Source organism: Apodemus sylvaticus, chromosome 5 (genome assembly GCF_947179515.1).
Source record: "Apodemus sylvaticus chromosome 5, mApoSyl1.1, whole genome shotgun sequence".
NCBI lineage: Eukaryota > Metazoa > Chordata > Mammalia > Rodentia > Muridae > Apodemus > Apodemus sylvaticus.
In genome coordinates this window covers 150556852-150578797 of record NC_067476.1, presented here as the reverse complement: position 1 = coordinate 150578797, position 21946 = coordinate 150556852, and the positions used below count along the sequence as shown (strand labels likewise).

General features: G+C 54.1%; 2 protein-coding genes across 5 annotated transcripts in view; one reads left to right on the top strand and one right to left on the bottom strand.

Annotated features, from left to right (window-relative positions):
• The window catches only part of Ncoa5 (nuclear receptor coactivator 5), a 34432-nt gene extending 32202 nt beyond the window's left edge, over positions 1-2230 (top strand). For 3 of the 4 annotated variants that reach the window (XM_052184273.1, XM_052184274.1, XM_052184272.1), the window contains one exon: positions 420-2230. In XM_052184273.1, coding sequence (XP_052040233.1) covers positions 420-1009 — 590 coding nt within the window. In that variant the 3' untranslated portion in view covers positions 1010-2230. The remainder of the gene's footprint in view (positions 1-419) is intronic. The other variant, XM_052184275.1, reaches the window with a different exon arrangement.
• A 652-nt stretch (positions 2231-2882) lies between these two features.
• Positions 2883-21946, bottom strand: part of Slc12a5 (solute carrier family 12 member 5) — a 37810-nt gene continuing 18746 nt past the window's right edge. Inside the window, exons 9-26 of the mRNA XM_052184270.1 lie at positions 20105-20275; positions 19802-19900; positions 19523-19580; positions 16200-16374; positions 15346-15464; positions 14959-15057; positions 13909-14028; positions 13477-13581; positions 12109-12277; positions 9933-10128; positions 8760-8929; positions 8385-8516; positions 7482-7589; positions 6294-6416; positions 6003-6202; positions 5677-5691; positions 5311-5444; positions 2883-5175 (exon numbers count right to left, since the gene is read on the bottom strand). Coding sequence (XP_052040230.1) covers positions 5084-5175; positions 5311-5444; positions 5677-5691; positions 6003-6202; positions 6294-6416; positions 7482-7589; positions 8385-8516; positions 8760-8929; positions 9933-10128; positions 12109-12277; positions 13477-13581; positions 13909-14028; positions 14959-15057; positions 15346-15464; positions 16200-16374; positions 19523-19580; positions 19802-19900; positions 20105-20275 — 2285 coding nt within the window. The 3' untranslated portion in view covers positions 2883-5083. The remainder of the gene's footprint in view (positions 5176-5310; positions 5445-5676; positions 5692-6002; positions 6203-6293; positions 6417-7481; positions 7590-8384; positions 8517-8759; positions 8930-9932; positions 10129-12108; positions 12278-13476; positions 13582-13908; positions 14029-14958; positions 15058-15345; positions 15465-16199; positions 16375-19522; positions 19581-19801; positions 19901-20104; positions 20276-21946) is intronic.

Here is a 21946-nt window from a genome sequence, read left to right as displayed (position 1 = left end):
GAGGGTGGCATGCCCAGGGTTCTCTGGGGTGGGCAAGGGGAATGAGCCGTCCCTTGGCTCCTCCCACAGTCCATGCACGCTGACGCTGCTACTGTCAATGATGATCCTGCTTTACTGCTGAGCTCCGCTCCTAGAGTCGGGCTGCTGCTAATCTATCTAGGGTTGGTGGCTAGGAGCCATGATGGATGCCCCTTGTTTATTTAGTTAGTTTATTTTGTTTTGTTTTAAGCAATTTTGTTGGGCATTGGGCTGCTTTCTGTGAAGCAGTCCATATTTTGCAATGGCCCCTTTGGAATTTGATGTTATTGCCTGTACTGTATGATTGTTGTGATGTATGATTGCTGTTCTTCTTGTGGCTGCTGGGCCTCCTGCCCTCACAGGGCACTCTCAACCAGATGCCTCCCTCTTCTGTCTTCCAGGCCCGATTTCCCGCCAGCCACTCGGGGCGGCCTCGGGTTCCTCGCTGAAGACACAACCAAGTTCTCAACCGCTTCAGAGCGGCCAAGTGCTCCCTTCTGCTACACCCACTCCAGCCGCACCCCCCACCTCCCAGCAAGAGCTTCAGGCCAAAATCCTCAGCCTCTTCAATAGTGGCGCGGTTGCGGCCAACAGCAGCTCTGCATCCCCCTCAGTGGCTACCGGAAGCTCCCAGAACCAGAATTTTTCCACAGCAGCAAACAGTCAGCCTCAGCAAAGACCACAGGCCTCAGGAAATCAGCCTCCAAACATTGTGGGACAGGCAGGGTCTGCTCGGAACATGGGCCCTAGGCCTGGGGCTCCTTCCCAGGGGCTGTTTGGTCAGCCTTCCAGTCGCCTGGCACCTGCCAGCAGCATGGCTAGCCAGAGGCCTGTATCTTCCACAGGTATTAACTTTGACAATCCAAGTGTACAGAAGGCTCTGGACACCCTGATTCAGAGTGGCCCTGCTCTTTCCCACCTGGTTAGCCAAACGGCAGCACAGGTGGGGCGGCCCCAGGCTCCCATGGGATCTTACCAGAGGCATTACTGAGGCCGTGCAGGTTCCTAGTCCCTCCTTTCCCTGGCCCCTCCCACTTCATCCTAAGTAGAGTTGTTTGGAAGTGTTCGGCACACTTTCCAGGTCAACATCAAATATCCTAAGTTTCTCTCACCACTCCTTCCTGCGGCTGTTGCTTATCACTTAACAGAATCAGAACTTAGACTGCATTCGGGGCTGGATCTTTTGTTTGGGTAGAAGATAAGTATTCTGGGATCTGGGCTCAGTTTCTGTCTGGGATTGATTGCTCTGGCACCTGCCTGGAAGATTTGGAGGAAAAAAGGAAGAAGTCAAGCCCAGCTGCCTGTTGGGAGCACCATTTTTGGAGTCAATGGGAGCACCATTTCTGGAGTCAGTGGTCACAGCCTTAGCTCTCACCTCCACATCAGCCAGAGCTGGGTCCTGCCTGGCTACAGTGAAGCCGGTGGCCTTGGCAGGCAGTGTTGTCATTGTCCCATCAGAGACTGAGACTCCAAGGACTCGAGTGATTTCTCTGGACTGTCGAAGTACCACGTGGCAGCCAAAGGAGAGGAGACTTGTACCTGTGTCAGAGCGGCCCCTTGAAGTGGGTTTGGTTTCCTGCGTTCCATTTTCTTGGAGGGTCTCCAGACAGCTGAGCATCCCTCAGCACTTTGACATGGACTGTGACCATGGGAGCCACTGCTCTCCACAGCGTCAGACGGCACTCTCCTCTCCAGCAGCGCCTCATGCAGTCAGCACCGGGGGCGGCTCCAGGCTCTGCAGCTAGACACCTGTGCTGTCAGGGATTTATTTTGAGCCCCAGGCTTTTATTTTCATCCAGACTCTTGTTCTGCTTTCTGATGAGCAGGAGACAGGGACCATTTGATGTTAGACTGTGGTAGTTGGATATATTCGCATACAGAACAGCATTCATAACTTTGAGACAGGGTGATACTGGCTGCTGCCCTGAATGGAGCCAAGGGAAGAAAGCACCTTGTCCTCTGGGAAAGACTGCTCATTAGAACTCCAGGATCAAGTCTGGGGGAGAATGAGGCCTGCCTGGGCAGCAGGAGTGGTAACTTCAGTTCAGTCCCTGCCAGAGGCTGAGCAAACCAGTTTCAAAAGCCAAGTCCCCAAATGGCAGCAGTTTCTGTTCTGATCTGTTTGTGTTATGGTGGGTTTTCCCCCCTCTTTGGAACTCTTGTGTTGTTGATAAAATGAAATAATTACTTTTTAATTAAAATGAAAAAGCCAGACCTGTGCTAATCTTTCTTGGGTGTGTCTGCAGCACCTCTGCTGAGCACTTCCCCAAGATCAGAATCTCTGTACCCAGCCTACACTTCCATGTTCTGCCTGCCTAGTGAGAGGTGCCAGTAGCAATGCCCACAGCACTGTCGCTCTGTGCCTGTGCTGTACAGATGGCGCTCGCAGGTGTGTCCATGACGGTTTCCAGGATGAAGCAATTGTGAGAAGCCTTTATGGGCAATGCCTTTCATTCCTCTTTTTGCCTCCATGCCTGTTGCTTGTTGTGCAAGAGTTTGGCATAATCTATAGTCAGAACATGGAGGCCTTGAAGAGCCTTTAATACACTTGGCATGAATGTCCTGAGCCACCTCTAAAGAAGAGACCCCCTGCCTCCCAGAGTTCCATGTGACTTGACACCCAGGAAGCACCTTCTACATCAGGCACAAGGCCCCAAAGCTGGTGTGCCCATTTCTGTAGGCAGAGGACAGTGTTTCCCACCAAACATCTAACAGGCCAAGTTCTAGCCCAGCCTGGGCTCCATGAAACACTGTCTCAAAAAGCCAAAGTTCCATGTGCTAACATGAATTTGACTTCCTCTTGAAGAATCTAAACCGTACCCCCTCAGGCTATCAAGGGTGTAATAAAATTATTTTTATTGCATTGTGTGCAGACAGGTATCTAAAAAATTAACACAGTAAAAGCCTTAAAGCATTAAATGGAGCATTCAACAGTAAAGGGAAGAAGTGGCCCTCCCTCTCCTTTGCGTATTGGCACAAAGAACACAAGATCAATACCGAGGCAGGATGCGAAATACCGAAACACTAAAATTAAAGGCAGGCCTAATAATAATAGTAATAACGATAAATACTCTTGATTTGGCTCGCAACCTCTCCTATTTACAAGGGTTTTGGACTGCACTGCGTTGCCCTGCACATAGGTCTGCTGAAACACAAGCGACACTCTCCTCACTACCAGGCTATTGAAATATTGCACTCAGTAAAAGTCACCTGGATGGACATGGAACATCTAGCTACAGTGATTATAAAGGTGACTTGAACGACACAGGGTCATAACAGATATTGCACATGGAGCACAGAAAACGGGGGACTGTGGGATTGTTGTGGGCTGTGTTTTCATCAACGGAAACTTTGCTCTTGTCAACCAGAGACTGGGCCCAGGTAGTGCAACTTTGGTTCCCTAATTGGTGTTGAGGCTGCCTCCTCCCCATCTGCCCAGCCCCTCTCTTGCCCCAAAAGGCAAAACCACAGCAAAGGGAGGGCAGTCTTGAAGGATGATGGGTCCTGGGTCCTACATGTACAACTTGATGGCTGCTGCCTGGAAGAATATCCAGTCCCCATCAAATCTTGAGGAGTTTCTAGCCAAGCACCAGGGCAGTGACCCTCCAGCCCTGCCACTGGCCACACCTGAGCCTGTCTACATGGCACCAGCTGCAGCTCTCTGCCTTGGGCTTGGAAAAAGGTGGTGAGGTCAGCTAGTGGCCCTGGCCCTGGAGTGGGCATGGTGTCTAACTAGGTGCGCAGGCCAGGGCCCTGGGGCTGGAGGCACTGTACCCAGTCCCAGAGGGCGCTTAAAGGAGCATGCAGTGCCTGTCCTCTTAGTAACGTGCCCTGGGGAAAGGGAACCAGCCAAACTCCTAAGGGGCTGAGGGCACCTCCCCACAGATGGGGCTGGTGGAGCGGAAGCGCCAAGGATGAGTTGGGAAAGCCAAAGGCCTTGGGGTCCTACTGGGGGAGGGGGTGGTGCTGAGAAGCGCTAGGAGCAACTGAGCCCGTATGACTCCATCCCTACTCCAGGACCTGGTATCTGAAGAGACCTTAGCCGAGGACCTGCTGCTCGGCCGCAGCGCTCAGCCCCAGAACAACCAGGCAGCTGGGTCCCCAGAAAGGACTTGCAGAATGGGGAGCAAGAGAGGGAATATCGGGGGCTGCGCTAGGCCTCCTGATGAGTCGGCCCCTAGACTGACATTGGCCCCTCACCTGTCCCGGGAAGGAAACTGGGGAGGGTGTGCCCTCTAGCTCCACGAATTCAGTCTTTGGCGAGGAGCCACGGGACAGGGGGAGCAGGCTGCAAGCCAGGAGAGGAGAGACGGCTGCTCCTCCCCGAAGGCACCGGGCAGGACTTCCTCGATGGGCGGGCGCGGGCCTCGGTTTTTCCCCCTGGAGGGGCAACCCCTCCCCCTCCTGGCCACCTAGGAGCTCGCAGCCACCGAAGCCGGCCGCTGTCTCACCTGTGTTCGCCAAGAACTGGAGGGAAGAGAGGGAAGCCCAGGCCGTGGACAGGAAAGGGAAAGGAGAGCGCCGGCCCCACAGCACTTGGCTCTCAGCTGGGGAGCGCAGGGGAACCTGGCTCCCCGGGCTTCCACCTTCCTGGGCGCCCGCAGCGGGAAGAGCGCGGCCGTGGCGAGGAGTCCGTTGCGTTTCTAGTTACAGAAATATGGGGACATTAAAAATACACGCGATGTCTCCTGTACACTATGTATAGCGCAGCCGAGCAGCGCCCGGGCTCCGCGACCAGGGTCCGGGGGGAGCGCGGCGGGGCGTGGGGAGGGACGGGCTCGGGGCTGCCCGGCCCGGGACCACAGTTCTGCTCCTCTCCACGCCTCCTCGCCACCTTTATTGCAACGTCTGCTCCGGTGGGGCGAGGCTGGGCTCAGAAAAGGGGCCCACGGGCCGCCCTGCGGGTCAGCCCCACGGGCAAGGCCTCCGGGCTGCAGGCAGCAGGAGGGAAAGGGGCCAGGGCACGGGCAACAGGGTCTTATGTAAACGGTGACAGCGGCGGGGAGGCGCGGCGAGGGCTCCGGGGCCGCGGGCGCACTCGGGCCGGAGTGGCAGGTCCTGGCCTTCAGGAGTAGATGGTGATGACCTCTCGGCCGCCACCGCGGACCAGCATCACCCGGTCCAGTTGCTCAGTGAGGACCTCCAGGAATTCCATGTCTTAAGAGCTGGTCAAGGAGACAGTCTGCGCCTTCTCTGAACCCGCGTCCCTGTCCTAGGGTTTCCATCCCAGGCTAGAGGACCCATGTAGGGTACCGTCCACCTCCCTCTTCCCGTAACTTAGATCCAGGATACAGTTTTCATCACCATTGCGGTTGCGGGGAGGCCCGGGCATGTTGAGCAAAACCAGCTTGGCATCCCGGGACTTATTTACGATGACCTCGTTCAGCCGCACCGCTGTGTGCATGCGTCGCACGTTGGACTGGTTCCTGCAGAAGAAAGGAGAGGAAGTGTGGACGTTAGCCCAGTCCAGGAAGAGTTAGGTCTGATCGCCCTCCCAGCCTGAGTCGGGCTGCTCGAGCCTGGTGCTTGCCAGCCTGGGACCTCCCCATACCCCAGAACTCTCCAAGCCAGGCAATGGCCAGGGACACCCCTTGAGGGTTTCACGGAGTAGGGACCCTAGAAACCTAGGAGAGAAGATGGAACTGTTGGCGCACTTACAAGTTTTCCCACTCCCTTCAGGAAACACAAAGAGAAGCAAAGAGAGAAAGAAAAAGAGGGTCAGGAAAAGAGGCACCCGGCTGAGCGCCAGCCACCATCTTGCCCAGGATAAGCACTGCCCCCACCACCTTCACCTTTTCAACACCTGCACTTGGAAGTGCATCCTGACCCTTAACCATCTATTGAGCCCAGCCCTGTTAAGTCTCAATCTGGGGAAACCAAAGCAAATCCTGCCCTTGCCAGGCAGAACCCTGCTGCCCAGTTATTCTGCCATATTAAACACCTTTAGGCCCACCCTACCCCCAGATGCAGCCCCAGGCCCGTACGGCTTCATGCTGAAGAAGTCCTTGATGCCCTCGGAAGAGACGGGACTGGGGCCTTTATTCTTCTCTGCCACCGACTTATCCTTGGTCCAGGTAAGATGCACCTTCTCGGGGTCTGTCTCCCCCTCCCCCTCAGGCTCTTCCCCCGGAGACGGCGAGCTGCTAGGGCAGCTGGGAGCACTCTGGTCGTGGATCAGCTGCACCTGAGGTAGGGATGATGGGTCAGCAGGTGACACTTTTGGTGGTCAAAGTTTCTGCTGCCGTTAGCCAGAGCCAAACACCCCAGCCTGTCACCTCCTCCTCCGGCTTCTCCTCGTTGTCACAAGCTGTCTCTTCGGGAACGTTGAGGCGGAGCCGAGTGTTGGCTGGATTCTTCCTCCGAATGGAGCCCCGAGACTCATCTGTGATGCTCTGGATCTAGGGAGCCACAAAGGTTGGTGCCAGCTCTGCTGGGGGTCACCACCCACCCACGCCCTGTGGAGAGCCACTACAACAGCTGATGCTTATCCAGGTTACACACATTCCTGAGTGGCACCGTATTGTAAAAACAGTGGAGTGCCTCAAGACCAAACACCTACTGCACTGCTACCCCGGCCTCTGGTCTCCAGAGCCCAGACCTTCCTGTCATTGGCAACCAGCAGTCTAACACCTGGCACAGTAAGCTGTAGCCTAGCATCACAGCCCCGCATCACTCTGGCTGGTCCCAGCACATGGCCTTTCTTATCACTTCTGCTATCACCCTGGGTGACACTTCAAGGGCCCATCACTCATTTCCCTAAGCACCCATCAGCCACATTCTGAAAGACAGACTCTCCCCACCTGAGAGACTCAGCCTGTGGCACTTTCCCTCCGCCTGTGGGATCTGCTACTCATTCCCCAGCAGTGACTTCCAGGAGGTAGTTCTTCTGCCACAGCCCTGGGTACCATCCCTCACTTCCCCCAGGGACTCCACCCCCTGGGGTGGAGCATTTTTTATCCATGCTCCAGGGGGCCAGTGATTGAAACTGAAGAGATCTTACCCTGTGATGCTCAACACTACCTCTCCTGAGAGCCCTTCACTCAACCCCTAGGAGGCTCGCCCCTGACTCCTACCCAACATCCATGTCTTTAAATAGCCATCTGTTACCCACTCAGAGAGTCTGTTACATTGTCTCCCACACTGCAGCACACACCCCCTAAGAGCTTGTCATCCACGCATATTTAGCATTCACTATTCTCCCTCAGGCCTAGAAGTCTCCTACAGAGGCCAAAGTCTGTCTCTATGCCAAAGTCCCTGTGAGGGGACTGGAAAAGAGGCAACAGCTACATATAGCCCCACAGCAGGGGAGTTGAGCCTTAGGAGGTGCAGGGTGGGGGTGGGGCCCTAAGGTGAACACAGCATTCCTGATGGCCCGGGATGGCGGCCCAGAACCTCCCACACCCGTGCAAGCCCACAGTCTGAAGTAGCTTATGGCTGTGAGAGACAGGCCAGGGCGACCTTACCTCCCGTTCCCGCTCGTTCTTCGTGAGGTGCATTTGTTTGAGGATCTGAGAGCGCTGCTCCATTACCAGCGTCTTCTCGTAGGTGTACGCAGAGATGTCGCTCTCGTGCTGCGTGCAGGGAGGAAAGCAGAGGCTTGGAACTGAGGAAGGCCAAGGTGGGAGGCAGGAGCCCGTCCAGCCCTCCCTCCAGCCTGCTGCTTCCTGTCACATGTCCTTGCACCAAGGCTGTAGGAGGCCAGGAACCAAACCCGAGGCCTAAGAGAACAGGAAGCACCCAACACGGAACCAAGAGTGTAAACTGCGAAGTGATGAATGCGTTGATTAATTAATTAATCACCTGAGCCAATGAAGAAGGAGAAGCAGCGACAAGAGATGAATGAACACAAACCCAGGTGAATGGGATGGTAAGCGAACGGACACATGGGTAGGTTAATGAACACAGTGTGAGGCGTAGAGGAGCTGAGGAGGTGGTGAGGCAGGGGAGTGGGGGCAGTGTGCCCACAGGGAACAGCACATGTAGCAGCCCGCCTGGGTTTGAATCCTGCCTCTGCCACTCACGGTCAGTCACCAAACCTTTGTGTGTCTCAATGTGCTAGCTGGGAATAAAAACATCAACGTGTGTATCTCATCGGAGGCCGTGAGAGTTCCGACTTGCCAAGGGCACACAGCAGTCTGTCACAGAGTCAGCACTCTTCGACATGGTGGCTACTCTTGTGGGAGAGGGCTGGCTGGCTGGCTGGCTGAACCCTTGGGTGAGTATGTAAGAAGCTAAGATGCGTTCTCAGGGAAGGGCGATCTGCATCATCCGCCGATGGCTATCTGAGTGGCCCTGGTTGGTACTGTGGCTGAAAGGAAAGAGTCCCAGCTGGGACTTCAAGGACGTCAGGGGCCCTAGGGACCTACCATCTCCACTACCTCCACCTCCGCGGTAATGCGCAAGTGGTACAGAAAAGTAGTCAGGTCCTTCTTCATCTGGATGCTGTTGTCGTCCATCTGGGCCACGGTGAAGATCCGCATTTTGCATTTCCTCCAGACCTGTAAGGATTAAAGGCAATCCCAAAAGGTCCAGTCAGAGGCTAAGAGGCAACCTGTGGCAAAATGCCTATCCCCTCCACCCTTCTCCGGTCAGGGTGACGCGTCAGAGGGTTTGGAGGCTGCCCTTGACCAGAGCCCGAAGCTCCCCCACGGACGGACCTGCAGAGTCCGGAAGCCCCCACCCGACGGGCGCGCATGCGCACATACCCTCCCCGTGCCACAGACGCCCACGCGGACACCCACCTTGTGGTGCCGCAGCAGGAAGGGCAGCAACATGAGCATGCCCCCGTCGTGCACGATCCACCACACGTCAATGCTGCCCTCCGAGAAGCGCTCAGGGTTCCCCGGAAACATGGAAACATTCTTGGTGACCAGCAGGGCGAGGTGGCCGGCTGTAGTTTCCCGGACCAGTTCTTGGAAAGACCAAAATAGGACCAGAGGGCAACAGTGACCAGTTCTCCCAATACCCAGGAAAAGCCACAAGGTCTCCTGGCACCTAGCACCCACCATACCCAAGTCGACCTTGACTTCGAACCCCAGTTATCTGAACACCAGCACTACCTGGGCCTCTCCTGGGCTCAGTTTTCCCACCTGTTAAATGGCAATAATGTCCCCTGTTCTTTTTTCTGTGTGTGTGTGTGTGTGTGTGTGTGTGTGTGTTTATGTGGACATACATGTAGATGTATATGGACAGCAGATGCCAATCTCAGGCACTCTTGTTGGGATGTTTGTTTGTGATAGGGCTCTATCTGACCTGACTGGACTAGACCCCACAGAGCAGGCTAGATGGCTGGCCGCTGAGTCCCAGGGGGTCTCCTGTCTCTGCCCCCCAATACTGGGGACCTCTGGATTCCAGGATCAAACTCAGGTCTTCATACTTTCATGGTAAACACTTTGCTGACTGAGCCCTCCCCAGCCTGTGCTTCTTTTGATTATCAAGAAGCCACCTTGTGTAGCCTCACTGAATCCTTAAAAGAGTCAGAACCGTTTGGAGTTAGCTCTGGACATTTCAAACATGACTTCCCAAGCTGTGTGACCTAGGCAAATTCCTCTGTCTCTGTGTCTCTGTCTCTCTGTCTCACACAACATGCAGATGACAGTGCCTAGTGCTCACGGACATGAGAGCATTAGAGAAAGCCTCAATTTACCTGGTACACAAAACACATCCTATAAGTGTTGGCTGGACATATTTAAGATGGACCAGACCCTGACCTCAGTGATTGTGAAGCTGCAGCCCTTGCCCTGCCCTGCTCTGCCCTGCCCTGTCTTTTCTCCCAGGGCCTGACACAGAAGATGACATGTGGTATCACCTGATACCCCCACACACACACAAACACGCTGTGCTCAGGAAGCCCCCCCCCCCAAGAGAAGCATCCCGGAGCCAGCCCTCCATCCCCGAGCCCACCGCCTCAGTACCGATGAAGTTCCTCCAGGTCTGATGATCCTCCTTCTGCCTCCAGTTCCGAGGCCAGCCCACCAGCACGGTGTTGTGTTGCAGTCCCCCGAGGCCCCCAGACTGGATCAGGTGGGACACGCCATCACGCAGGTTGGAGGAGATCACTACCTGACAGAAGCCCTTCACCTTCTCAGCCTCCATCAGGCGCCTGATAGACTGTGGGGAGGGATGTCCGTTCGTCTATAAGGGCCAGCCTCCGACACCCTGCCCGGGTGGGGCTGGGGCTGGGGCTCGCTGACTCTCATCTTTCCATCCATCCATCCATCCCCCTCTCTCTCCCTCTCTGTATCTATCCCATCTTCTTGACCCTCAGCTCTGATCTTATCCGACTCTAGGACCCGACCCAGCACCCCGTCATCTTCACTCAGAGGCCACCCTCCCCAGACGGCATCCTCCTGATGGACCACAGTTAAGCCAGGATGCTCTGCATGGCCACACATAGTTATTTAACAAAAATAATGATAAGCGTTTTCAGTGCACATTTAATCCACACTGAGGGAAGGGTTCTTGTTACTCCCATTTTATCCACGAGGAAATCGAGGCTTGGAGAAAGAGAGTCTCACTTAAAGACAAGCTCAGAGAAAGAGAGTCTCACTTAAGGACAGTGTGAGAATTGGACGAGCCAGGAGGCTGGTTTCAACTGCTCTGCCCTTAACCACTGCCCTGGTGTCAAATACACAGAGGCTAATTTCCATCTCCGCCACCTCCTGGCTGTGGCTCCAGGCAAGTCATCTAACCTCTACTCCTGATGGAGGCGGATCTGCTCAGGAATCAGGAGAATGACACAACTCGATTCATGAAAGGGCTCAGGACGCTGCCCCGTATCATAGCCCTAATGTGTCCTATAGCTGGTGTCATTAACCCAGCGCAGCACTCAACGGTGCCTAATGGTGCTGGCACCTCCCGCGTGTGGCTGTGGCCTGTGGCTAGCTAGCACGTGGTCTCTTGCTCTGCCCTATGCCTAGCCTAGTGCCTGGTACCCAGCATGCTCTCTGCTAGTCCATGTTGAGTTGTCCTGACCAGTCGGGGCCTCCAGCTCCAAGTCTTGATAGATTGGTGTGAACGGCTCAGTGAGGTGGAAACAGCAACTGTCACAAGCCATTAGGGGCGCTCCTCCCCATCCCACCTCACCTCCCTTAGGCCCCCTTTTCTCTCTACTCCCAGCTACCACCTTGAGGGAAGACAGGCCTGAGTCTCAGGTAGAGCCCACTTTCTCTTCTACCCACTGGGTTCTAGACACTTCTACGGTTCAGGCCCCATTCACGGTGACTCTGTAGGCTCCTTTGTGGATGTAACAGAAGCAGGTGACCCAGAACTGGGGGCATGTGCAAATCCTGGCTAGACGTCCAGCCTTGTGACTTCAGAAGCTGGCGTTCCTCTCTAGGCCCTGGGTTCCTCCTGCGAGATCTCTGAATTTTTTTTTTTTTTGACAGGATCTATCTCAGTGCAGCCCTGGCTGTCTTAGAACTTATCATGTACATTAAGCTGGCCTCGAACTCACAGAGATCCATCCACTTCTGCCTCAAAAAGGCTGGGATTAAAGGTGTGCACCACCATACCCAGCAGATCGTTGAATTTGAAAACACCTTAAAAGATTTTCTCCTCCAGCAAGATGAGTAGTTTCTGACTTTAGGTAATCTGACCTCCAAGCCTCAGTTTCCTTATCCATAAAATGGGCCCTTCTGCCTCTATTAGCCATTGGTTCTGTAGGCTGAATTTTGTGTGCGCATGTGCACAGACCTTCACGCTGTTAGAAGTCTGAGGTCAACAGCAGCTCCTTTAACTGGCCTCCACCTTACTTTTTTGAGTCACTCATTAAACAGAGCTCACTGATTGGCAAGCCATGCTAGCCAATGAGCTCCCGGGATCCTCTTGTCTCCGCCCCTGCCCTCAGTGCTAGAGTTACAGCTGTGCTCCCCCAGGGCCTGGCCTTTCCGTGGGTGCTAGGGACCTGAGATCAGGTCCTTTTACAGCAAGCAAGCGCTTCATCCACTGAGCTCCCAAGGCCCTCGCTCTGTCTCTGACCCTCAGGCTCATCTTCTAAGAAGAAGACAAACTCCCGAGTGCCCTGTGATCCAAAAGGCACACTGAAGGCCAGACCCTGGCTTCCCCCACCCCGACCCGGCCTCTCCTCACCTCCTCTGCCCGCTGAGCCTGGGGATGGTTGTCCAGAAAGGTGCCCTCAAGGACGGAGCCCACAATGGTCAGGCCCTTCCCTGCCTTGAGCTGGGAGGTCAAGGAGAGGAGCTGCGGGTGCACCACGTTCTGATCCTGGTCCACACGCACCAGCACCAGCAGCTGGGGCCTGAAGAGGGTGCAGGTCCACATGACCCACCTACCACCCCCCCAACCACCCAGCCTCCCACCCCATGACCGACCTCCGTTTATCCCATTTCTTCTATGCCCCCGCACCTGGGCCCCATCAACCATAACCAGTGGGCGGCAGTAACCACTTCCTTGAGCAACAAGCCCTCCAGCCATCTCCCATACCTCTCCATCCATCCATCCACCCATCCACCCGCCCACCCATCTCTCCATCCACCCCATTCATCTATCCATTCAACCACCCACTCGTCCATTTCATCCTTCAGTCAGTCATCCAGCAGTACCCAGATGAATTTACCCACCGGGCATTATTCCTGCTGTCACCCGCCCACACATCCACCCACCCGCTATCCATTCACACATCCATCTATTCACCCGGAAAAACTCCTCTCTGTGCATAGGCTTAACCCTGCGTCCCTTCAACCATGTGCTCACTTCTCTATGCCTTCAGCCTCACGTCCCAACTCTCCATCACGTTAACAGTATTGACCCAGTGCCTACACTAGGCTGGACCCTGTGCTGTCTGCCCACTTGGGAACCTACAGACAGCGCCAAGCGCAGCATCTGGGAACCCCAGGCTGGTAACATGACTATCACTCAGATTTCCAACCTGACCCCTGATGAACCAGCGAGACAGAAGCTGAGCTGGGTGTGTGTGGTAGCCACTTAGGACGTACCTGACCTGGGAGGCAGAAGGGGAAGATTCTAGAAGCCCCGGGGCCCCTCATCTTTGGTAGAAACATTGGCATTAGCCTGGAGACTCCTGGGAGACCCTACCACCCTCGAAGCAGAGATCAACGCTACAGAATTGATGTCTATCTGCCTCTCTCTGTGCGTCTTCACAGATCTGTGGAGCTGGCAGCATCCCCGGGAGGTAGGAAGAGAGTTTGCCATGCAGCGTGCATTTAAGACTTATTTTAAACAAGGAATGGAACGACCAAATAGACAAGCACATGGCTGGGGGGCTGCCACAGTGACTAGGTTTGGAGAACAAACATCTGGGTCACAGTTCACCATAGTGTTTGTAGAAGGAGGGATCAGCTGAGGTGGGGTCAGGGTTGGGTGGGGGAGGTGCCACTCAGCCAAACAAAGTCAGAGGGATAAATCTGGTCCCTGCTCCCCTGTCATCCCTACCCTGAACTCCTCGGCAGGCAAGCAGGCATCCCCCTTAACGCTTACCTCCAGTTCTTCGTATGCGGAGGTCCTTCCTCCAGGCGCAAGAGAGCATAGCGGGCAGCACTGAGAGACAGCCCTCGGATGCCATCTCCCCATTCCTTCTCTGCCCTGGGGACCAGGAAAGGGGTCACGGGAGTCCAGAAAACCAGGAGCAGCAGGGGGAAACATCTCACAGAACTGGCCATCCCACGACACAGCCATCCCTTCCATATCGCCCTGGCTGCCTGACTTAGTCAAGCAGTAATTGTCCCTTTGAAATCACTCCTAAGTCTAGATATTCTCTTACCCGCTCCTCAAGCCTCGGCCTCTCACGTCCATGCCTAGCCCACATCACCCGGTTCCTGTATCCCAGCCCTGGACCACCACCCGGCACCCTCACCTTCTGCGAGCTCACCCTGCCCGCCCTCAGCCTTTCCGGCCTCCTCCGACACCTACCCCCGGTACTCGATGTACTTGTAGATGAGCCCAGCAATGACCATGGCCACCAGCGCGTAATACCAGGAGCAGATGAACATGAGGGCCAGGCAGAGGCTCATGCCCAGGAAGGAGAGGGTCCTGGAAAAGAAAGAGAGCCTGTCCCTCAACCCTGGCACAGCTTGGATGGCAAGAGTGGGGTGGCAGGCAAGGCCTGGGCAAGCGATGGTCATACAGGCCTAACTCCCACCCTGTTGTCACCCTGAGCACCACGCAGACATGTGGCTTTCTAAATAAGTAGCCATAGACAGGACGCCGATCCACACCCCCACCGAGTCCCGAATCACTGCCCCGCTTCTGTCCCTTCCGCCTGCCTGCCAGTCAGCCTCGGGTACATGGGCTCATGTGGTTTCTAAGACAGAGGTCCAAGGACACATTGGAAACAGGACCTACTAGAAGGAGGCCAGCAGCAAGAATAGCCCTAAGACTGAAGTCATGTGGCCTTCAGTCCCTTATCCAAGAGTCTTACCGGAAGACCGTGGGCCAGTCACCTGCTGTGAACTCAGTATGTTCTGGGCAGAGTGAGCAGTCCTTCCCATCACAGAAGAAGGGCCACCACCGAGTGACATGTCAAGGAGGTCTGTGGCCCCCTCGAGGGCCGAGTCCTCCCTGCATCCAGGGCCAATGTGCTCCCTGGTAACCCAGGAGGGAGTGTGACTATTGTAGCCATTTCCCAGCTGGAACTGAGACTCCAAAAGGCTCCATCACCAGCCCCGGCTCCCGGAGCCAGCAAGTGGAGAGTCAGCCTGTGAATTTGAGTCTGGTGGACTGTGACCTCCATGCTACATTGTAAGAAGCTGAGCATTATGGAGCAGGACGCGTGGTCACTAAGGCTACCTTCTGACTGTCACATTGCTGCTCGTGACCGGAAGACCCTCTCTATGACCATCTTAGAGCTAACCAGATACAAAAGCTGGAGAGGATGGGGCATCCTGCTCTTCAACCAGAGGTGAGGCTAAGAAGTGGTAAGACTGTGGTCCTGTGGGAAGGGGTGGGAGAAGGGCCACCCACCAGTGGTAATATCGAAAGCGTGGCCTCCAGTTGGGCGTCCTCAGCAGCGTCTGCACCGCACAAGCCAAGTTCACAAACATGTAACACATCAGGAAGAACCTGCAATGCGAAGAGTCCCGAGGTGAAACAGATGCAGGGGGCGCAGAAAGAGAAACTGAGGCTGGGGGAGAGAACAGGACATTGAGGGGAGAGAGGTAAGAAGAGGACGCATCAAGTCACGTGGACTGGCTGGACCTCACGGCACACCCCGATGTGGAACCTGCTCAGCAGAGGACAGGCTTCTATCACCGCTGAGGAACTTCTTGGGGTTGCTAAGGTGGGCGGGATGGGGGAGACCCAGGAGGAGGCTCAGGAGGCTGACAGGTGTGCTCCAGACCTGGTACGCACATGGAAAGGATGGGAGCGACCTCGTCCAGGGAGGCGATGAGGATGCCGATCTCACAGATGCAGGCGGTCAGCAGCAGCGCCCAGGTTGGCTCTCCATTGGCTTTGCCATGGCCAAAGACCTAGGGACAGAACAGCCATCAGTCTCGGGAACGAGAGGAGTCGAGACGGGGCTCTTATGACCAATAAGGAGCTACAAAGAGAGGGCTGTACTCTGCATCATCTAGGGAACTCAAGGGAACAGCAAACTCTCTCTCCCCACCCACCCTCATGACATCCTAGCACAATAACACTGAAATGACCCCCCCCCCCCCCCGCCAGAGGGAACGAGGCTCCTGAGAGGGTGAGGTATGTCTGGATGCTCTATTGATTTTTTTTTAAAGATTTATTTATTATTATATGTGAGTACATTGTAGCTGTCTTCAGACACACCAGAAGAGGGCGTCAGATCTCATTATGGATGGTTGTGAGCCACCATGTGGTTGCTGGGATTTGAACTTGGGACCTTCAGAAAAGCAGTCAGTGCTCTTAACTGCTGAGCCATCTCTCCAGCCCCTAGATTTTTTTTTTCTTAAGGACCACAGACAAAGAGAGCATTTCCTTGCTCCGTGGCTGGCTCTCTGAATCCCTGACTGGCTCCTAAGAGAGAGAAGCGCTATCTATTTTTTCCCCTAAGAGCAGGCAGTGTTCATGGATGGTACTGATCACAGGTCCAAATATGGTCCCTTCTTTCCTTAGTGTAGCTGTGGGGCAATACCCAGGAGGGCGCTCAGGGCTGGTGATGACCCAGCTCAGTGTCTCCTGGACAGGGGCCCAAGTGACTGATCGTCTCTATGAGGTGGCTTTGTCACACTGACCTGCAGAAAGGGCACTATGCCATCCCGGGAGATGGCCTGCAGCAGGCGTGGGGCCCCTGTGAGGCTCTGTAGTCCGGCCCCACAGGTAGAGAAGAAGGAGCCTATGACGATGACCCAGGGAGAAGGCCAGGCCAGGGTACCCACCACCAGGTTGCCATTCACAGCTTCCCCAAACCTGGAAAGAGATGGAAAGGGCACAGAGACGTTGGGTGAACAATGCCATCTGGATTCCAGAGTAGGTCAGCCCGGACAGATGGCATGCCCAACAGGGTGCTGGCCACGGGGTTAGGCTTCGCAAGGGTCTAAGGAGATACAAAGCCAAGCAGTCTCACTACTGCCTGTCTGTGTAACCTTGAGTGCATCACTGATCCTTCTTGGCTGTAAGCTGAGGGTCTCCACGATCCTCCCTCATGCAGAGAGAACAGGAGACAGGATGTGAAAGTGTGCTCACAGCATGGTGTGAATGTGATTTCTTTTTTTATTTGGTTTTTTTCGAGACAGGGTTTCTCTGTGTAGCCCTGGATGACTGGAACTCACTCTGTAGACCAGGCTGGCCTTGAACTCAGAAATCCGCCTGCCTCTGCCTCCCAAGTGCTGGGATTAAAGGTGTGTGCCACCACTGTCCGGCTGAATGTGATTTTAATAAATAGTTGTTAGCATGGCAGTCTTGAGCTAGTCGTGGGCTCAATAGGACTATAGCATCTCCACGTGAGAGACGGGCTTCATTGTGTGCCGGTGGTGTGAAGAATAAAAGAGGAGGGCATGCAAGATGGCTCAGCAGGGAAAGACCCTGGCTGCAGGCCATGGCCCACCCGCGTGGTAGAATGAGAATACTGACTCCCACAAATTGTCTTCTGACCTCCACACATGTGCTATGATGCATGCGTGTGTGTGTGCGCACACACACACACACACACATGCACATCCATATAATAAATTAATGTTAGAAAAAGCAGAAGAAATTAGGTCAGGCATGGTGGGGCACACCTTTAATCCCAGCACTCAAGAGGCAGAGGTAGGTGGGTCTGAGTCCAAGGCCAACCTGGTCTACAAAGTGAGTTCCAGAGTAGCCAGGGCTACACAGAGAAACCCTGCCTGAAGAAAACTGACGCATAAGAACCCTTTGAGTCCAGGAATTCCAGAGCAGCCCGGGTAACCAAGCAAGACCCTACCTCCAAAGAACAGGGATGTGCAGAATAGATGGATCATCTGTTAGGAACACTGGCTGCTCCTCCAGAGGACCTGGGTTCAGTTCCCAGCACCCACACGGCAGCTCACAAACTTCCTATAACCCCTGACCCAGAGGATCCAATGACTCACTTCTGGCCTCCATGGACACCAGGCATGTATGTGGTGCACAGACATACATACAGGTAAGCACTCATACATGTATGTGGTGCACAGACATACATGCAGGTAAACACTCATACAATAAAAACAAATAGTTTTTAAACGCTGATAGAAAGAAAAGCAAGCGGGGGAGGGGAGAGTAAGAGAGGGGAGAGCTGAGGAGAGGGCGACGGCTGCTTCAGCGGCTGAGGAGTCCTGTCCCCGGGGGTGTGCACAGGGACATTGCTGAGACATGTCCAACACCAGGGGAGCGCCTGGGGTGGAGGGACTGCTGGACCCCCAGCAGCCTCACGACAGCTCTATGATGAAATGAGATGCACGGCAACAGACTGCTCTAAAATAACCGTCAGATGCAAAGTTTTCAGACCTGAGCTTAATCCCCAGAATCTACAGTGGAGGGGGAGAAGCAAAACTTTTTTTTTTTTTAAAGAATTACTTATTTTATTTGTATGAATACACTCCTGCTGTCCTCAGACACACCAGAAGAGGTCATGGGATCCCCTAACAGATTGTTGTGAGCCACCATGTGGTTGCTGGGAATTGAACTCAGGACCTCTGGAAGAGCAGTCAGTGCTCTTAACCGCTGAGCCATCTCCCCAGCCCTGAGAAGCAACTTTGAAAGTTATCTTCAGACCTCCCATCCGTGCCATGGTACACATGTATCTGCACACACAAGCACATACATGCACACAGCCCTCCTCCATCATACATACATACTAATGACAAATAAATGAAATTTGGGCATTGGTTGAGACAGGGCCCCTCCACATAGCTCTGGCTGTCCTGGAACTATGTAGACCAGGTTGGCCTTGAACCCACAGAGGTCCACCTGCCTCTACCTCCTGAGTGCTGGGATTAAAGGCATGCACCACCACCACGCCTGGCAATAAATGAATTTTATTTATTTTGGTTTTCAAGACAGGGTTTCTTTCTATGTGGCCCTGGCTGGCCCGGAACTCATTCTGTAGACCAGGCTGGCCTCAAACTCACAGAGATCTGCCTGCTGGGAATAAAGGCGTGTGCCGCCATGGACCTACAATAAATAAAAATTTTAAAGAAAGCAGGAAAAGTGAGGTGAACACCAAGCAGTGCCCACAGGGGGCAGGAACCAGTGCCCTACTCCAGAAATGCCAGGTCTGTGGTGCACAGTATCCACTGGCAAGCACACACTCCCGAAAACTCATGTCTGGTGACTTACAACCCCGAACACACCAGAAGGGCTCTGGACCTGGATGTTACGTTGTATTGTTTAGGAGACAATGACCAAGAAAAATCTATGCAAGCTGAGTTTTAGCCAAAATAAAATAAAATATAAAACCTCAGAGGAGCCTCTGCTGAAGTCCTTCAAATGCTAGATAAAGAGCTGAGGCGAAGGAACGGCTGGACCCCGCAGACTCGTGGGAGGTCTACGGCTAAGGGAGATAAATGGAATCCAAACTGCCCTAAAACAGCAGTAATGTATGCAAATTGCTCACTTGACCAGGTCACACTGCGCCCCTGTGTGCTCTCTGTAGCCCTGGGTTCCCTTCATGTTTTGCATCTAAGTTTGTTTATAAGTGAGTGAGTGTGGTCATCACCCCATGCGGCTCCTTCAAGACAGGAAAAACAAAAACAAAAACAAAAGCAAAGGAAAAAACACCTGTGTTACTCTTTGCTTCCCTCAGATCCTTCAAGGCAGTGAACAATACACAGAAGTATTAGGTGAATAAATGAATGAATGAATGAATGAATGAACGAACAAACGTATCATTATCCCAAACCAAAGGTAACATCTTTTTAAGGAGACTTTTTTAAAGCTTCAGTGACAAGAAAGAGAAAATATTTAATAAGAGGAAAATGAGGGGTCTCCCACCCATGGCCCCTGACTCAGGCCCCAGCCTCCTGCCACCCAACCCCCAAAGGCCTTGTCCCTCCCCATGCCAGGTCTGTTTCCTCCTGAGCCCACCCAGGACAAAACCAGTTCCTTTCCTTACTTGTCCCGTAGGACGACACCCTCGATGCAGGCTCCGAACAGAACGACAGAGCTGATGTCTATAGCAGAGAGTGAAGGAGAATCCTTAGCATGGTGGTGCCCACCGCCCCCAGCCCCATCCTTAGCCACTGGAGAAGGTAGCAGCTGCAGTGCCTCCTGCAATATCACACACACACACACACACACACACACATACACATGGTAGACACAGCGCGCGCGTACACACACGTACACACACACACACACACAGTAGACACAGCTCAGCCATGCAGGAGGATACAGACAGCAGAAGTGGTAGCAATGGCCAGGATTGTTCCAGTAGGGATAGACTTCTGGGCATCCCGCAGGTCTCCAGACCGGTTCGAGCCAGCCATGATCCCTGTAGACAGGAGAGCAGTTCAGAGAGAAGGCCAGGGCCACTGAGGAAAGGATACATAAGGGAGATGGGGGCCCCGTGCCTCACCCCGCCATGCTGACTCCCCTGAATGATCAGCTCCTGCTTAGGTGGCAGGGTTTCAAACTAAGAACCCCTAATCTTGGCGCTGACTCCCCGTCCACCCCTCCCCCCCAAGCTCCCAGTCACCTGTGACTGAGGGGAAGTAGATGCCAACAAGCAGGGTGAAGTAGGAGGTCATATCACTGAAGACATAGGGCAGGTCCATGTCAACGACGGTGCCATCTGCCAGGCCCACGGAGGGCATCCCGCGCCTCTCCACAATCACCCCTTTGGTCAGGTAAGAACTCCACAGGTTCTCTGTGGGAAGATGGGGTACTCAGGAAGAGGACCGGACATTGGGGGCCAGAGCTCAGAGCAGGAGGAGTGGGGAACAGAAAGCCAAGACGAACCACCTCTCACTCCCGCCTTGGGCCTTAGACACCCCCACCATTTCCCGAGCTCCTGTGTGGTACCAGTGTGTGAACACAAATTTCAAAGTTGAACGGGGCTGAGCCTCTGACCCTTAAATTGTCCAGTCTAGAGGAAGAGGTGCAGAGGATCCTCTCAGACCGGCTTCCACGTGTCCCCGGGTGACCTAATCAGCTCGCAGGCCCCAACTGGCTCCTGCCTCTCTCGCCTTGGTAATGGCACTGGCATCAATCAATTCAAACCCGCTGGCATTGCTCTCAACTGCATCTGTCTGTCTCCTTCCCTGCTTCACAGCATCCCAACGTCTGTCTGTGACCACTCACTAATAAGTCTTTTTCCCCCCGTGCTGGGGCTCAACCACCATGCACTAGTTGTGGGTAGCATTGATGAGTGTGCCCTGGAGAGCTATCAAACAGCACCATAGGGTGTTAGACAGAAGTCCAGGATGTACGCACTAAACATCAGAAGCAACCCTCTGGTTTGTCTCATTTTTGTGTGCATGGGTGTTTTGTCTGGGTACATGTCTATGCATACCACATGTGTGCCTGGTGTCTGCAAAGACCCGAAGGCATCAGATTCCCTGGAAATGGAGTTACAAATGGTTGTGAGGCACCATATGAGTGCTGGGAATCGAACCCAGGACCTCTGGAAAAGCAGCAAATTCTCTTCACCCCTGAGACATCTGTCCGCCTCAACCCCTCTGGGCTTTTTTGTTTGTCTTTTTGGTTTTTTGAGACTGGGTTTCTCTGTGTAGCCTTGACTATCTGGAACTCACTTTGTACACCAGGCTGGCCTCAAACTCAAAAGAGATCTGCCTTCCTCTACCTCCAGAGTGCTGGGATTAAAAGTGTGAGCCATTACTGCCCTGTCAACCCCCCTAGTTTTGATGACCAAAATATTTCCAGGGACCAGCAAGATGGCTCAGGGAGTAAAGACACTTGCTGCCAAGCCTGATAATCTGGGTTCAATCCCAGAGACCCTCATGGTAGAAGGAGAAAACAGACTCCAGAAAAGTTGTCCTATGACCTCCATATGCATACATGACATGCATGTACACACACACATATACACAAGCAAAATTTGTATGTGTGTCCAGACATGATCAAACACCTCCAGAGCAGAAGAGTGGCTCCAGCCGAGAGCCCCGACTCCACTCCCACTGAAACCATCACTGTTCCTCAGTACAGAGTCATCTTTGTCCCGAACTCACAACACTGGCCTCCTCCTGCACCCCACTGACTCCTCCTGCACCCCACTGACTCCTCCTGCACCCCACTGACTCCTCCTGCACCCCACTGACTCCTCCTGCACCCCACTGACTCCTCCTGCACCCCACTGACTCCTCCTGTACCCCTCTTCTCCTCCTGCACCCCACTGCCTCCTTCTACACCCCTCTGCCTCCTCCTGCACCCCACTGCCTCCTCCTGCACCCTACTGCCTCCTTCCTGCACCCCTCTGCCTTCAGGATGTAACTCCTCAGCATGGCTTCTAGGGCCTGCCAGTCTGGCCCATGCTACCCTCTCCAACATCATCCTTTGCCCCCTTTCTTCGTATGTTAAT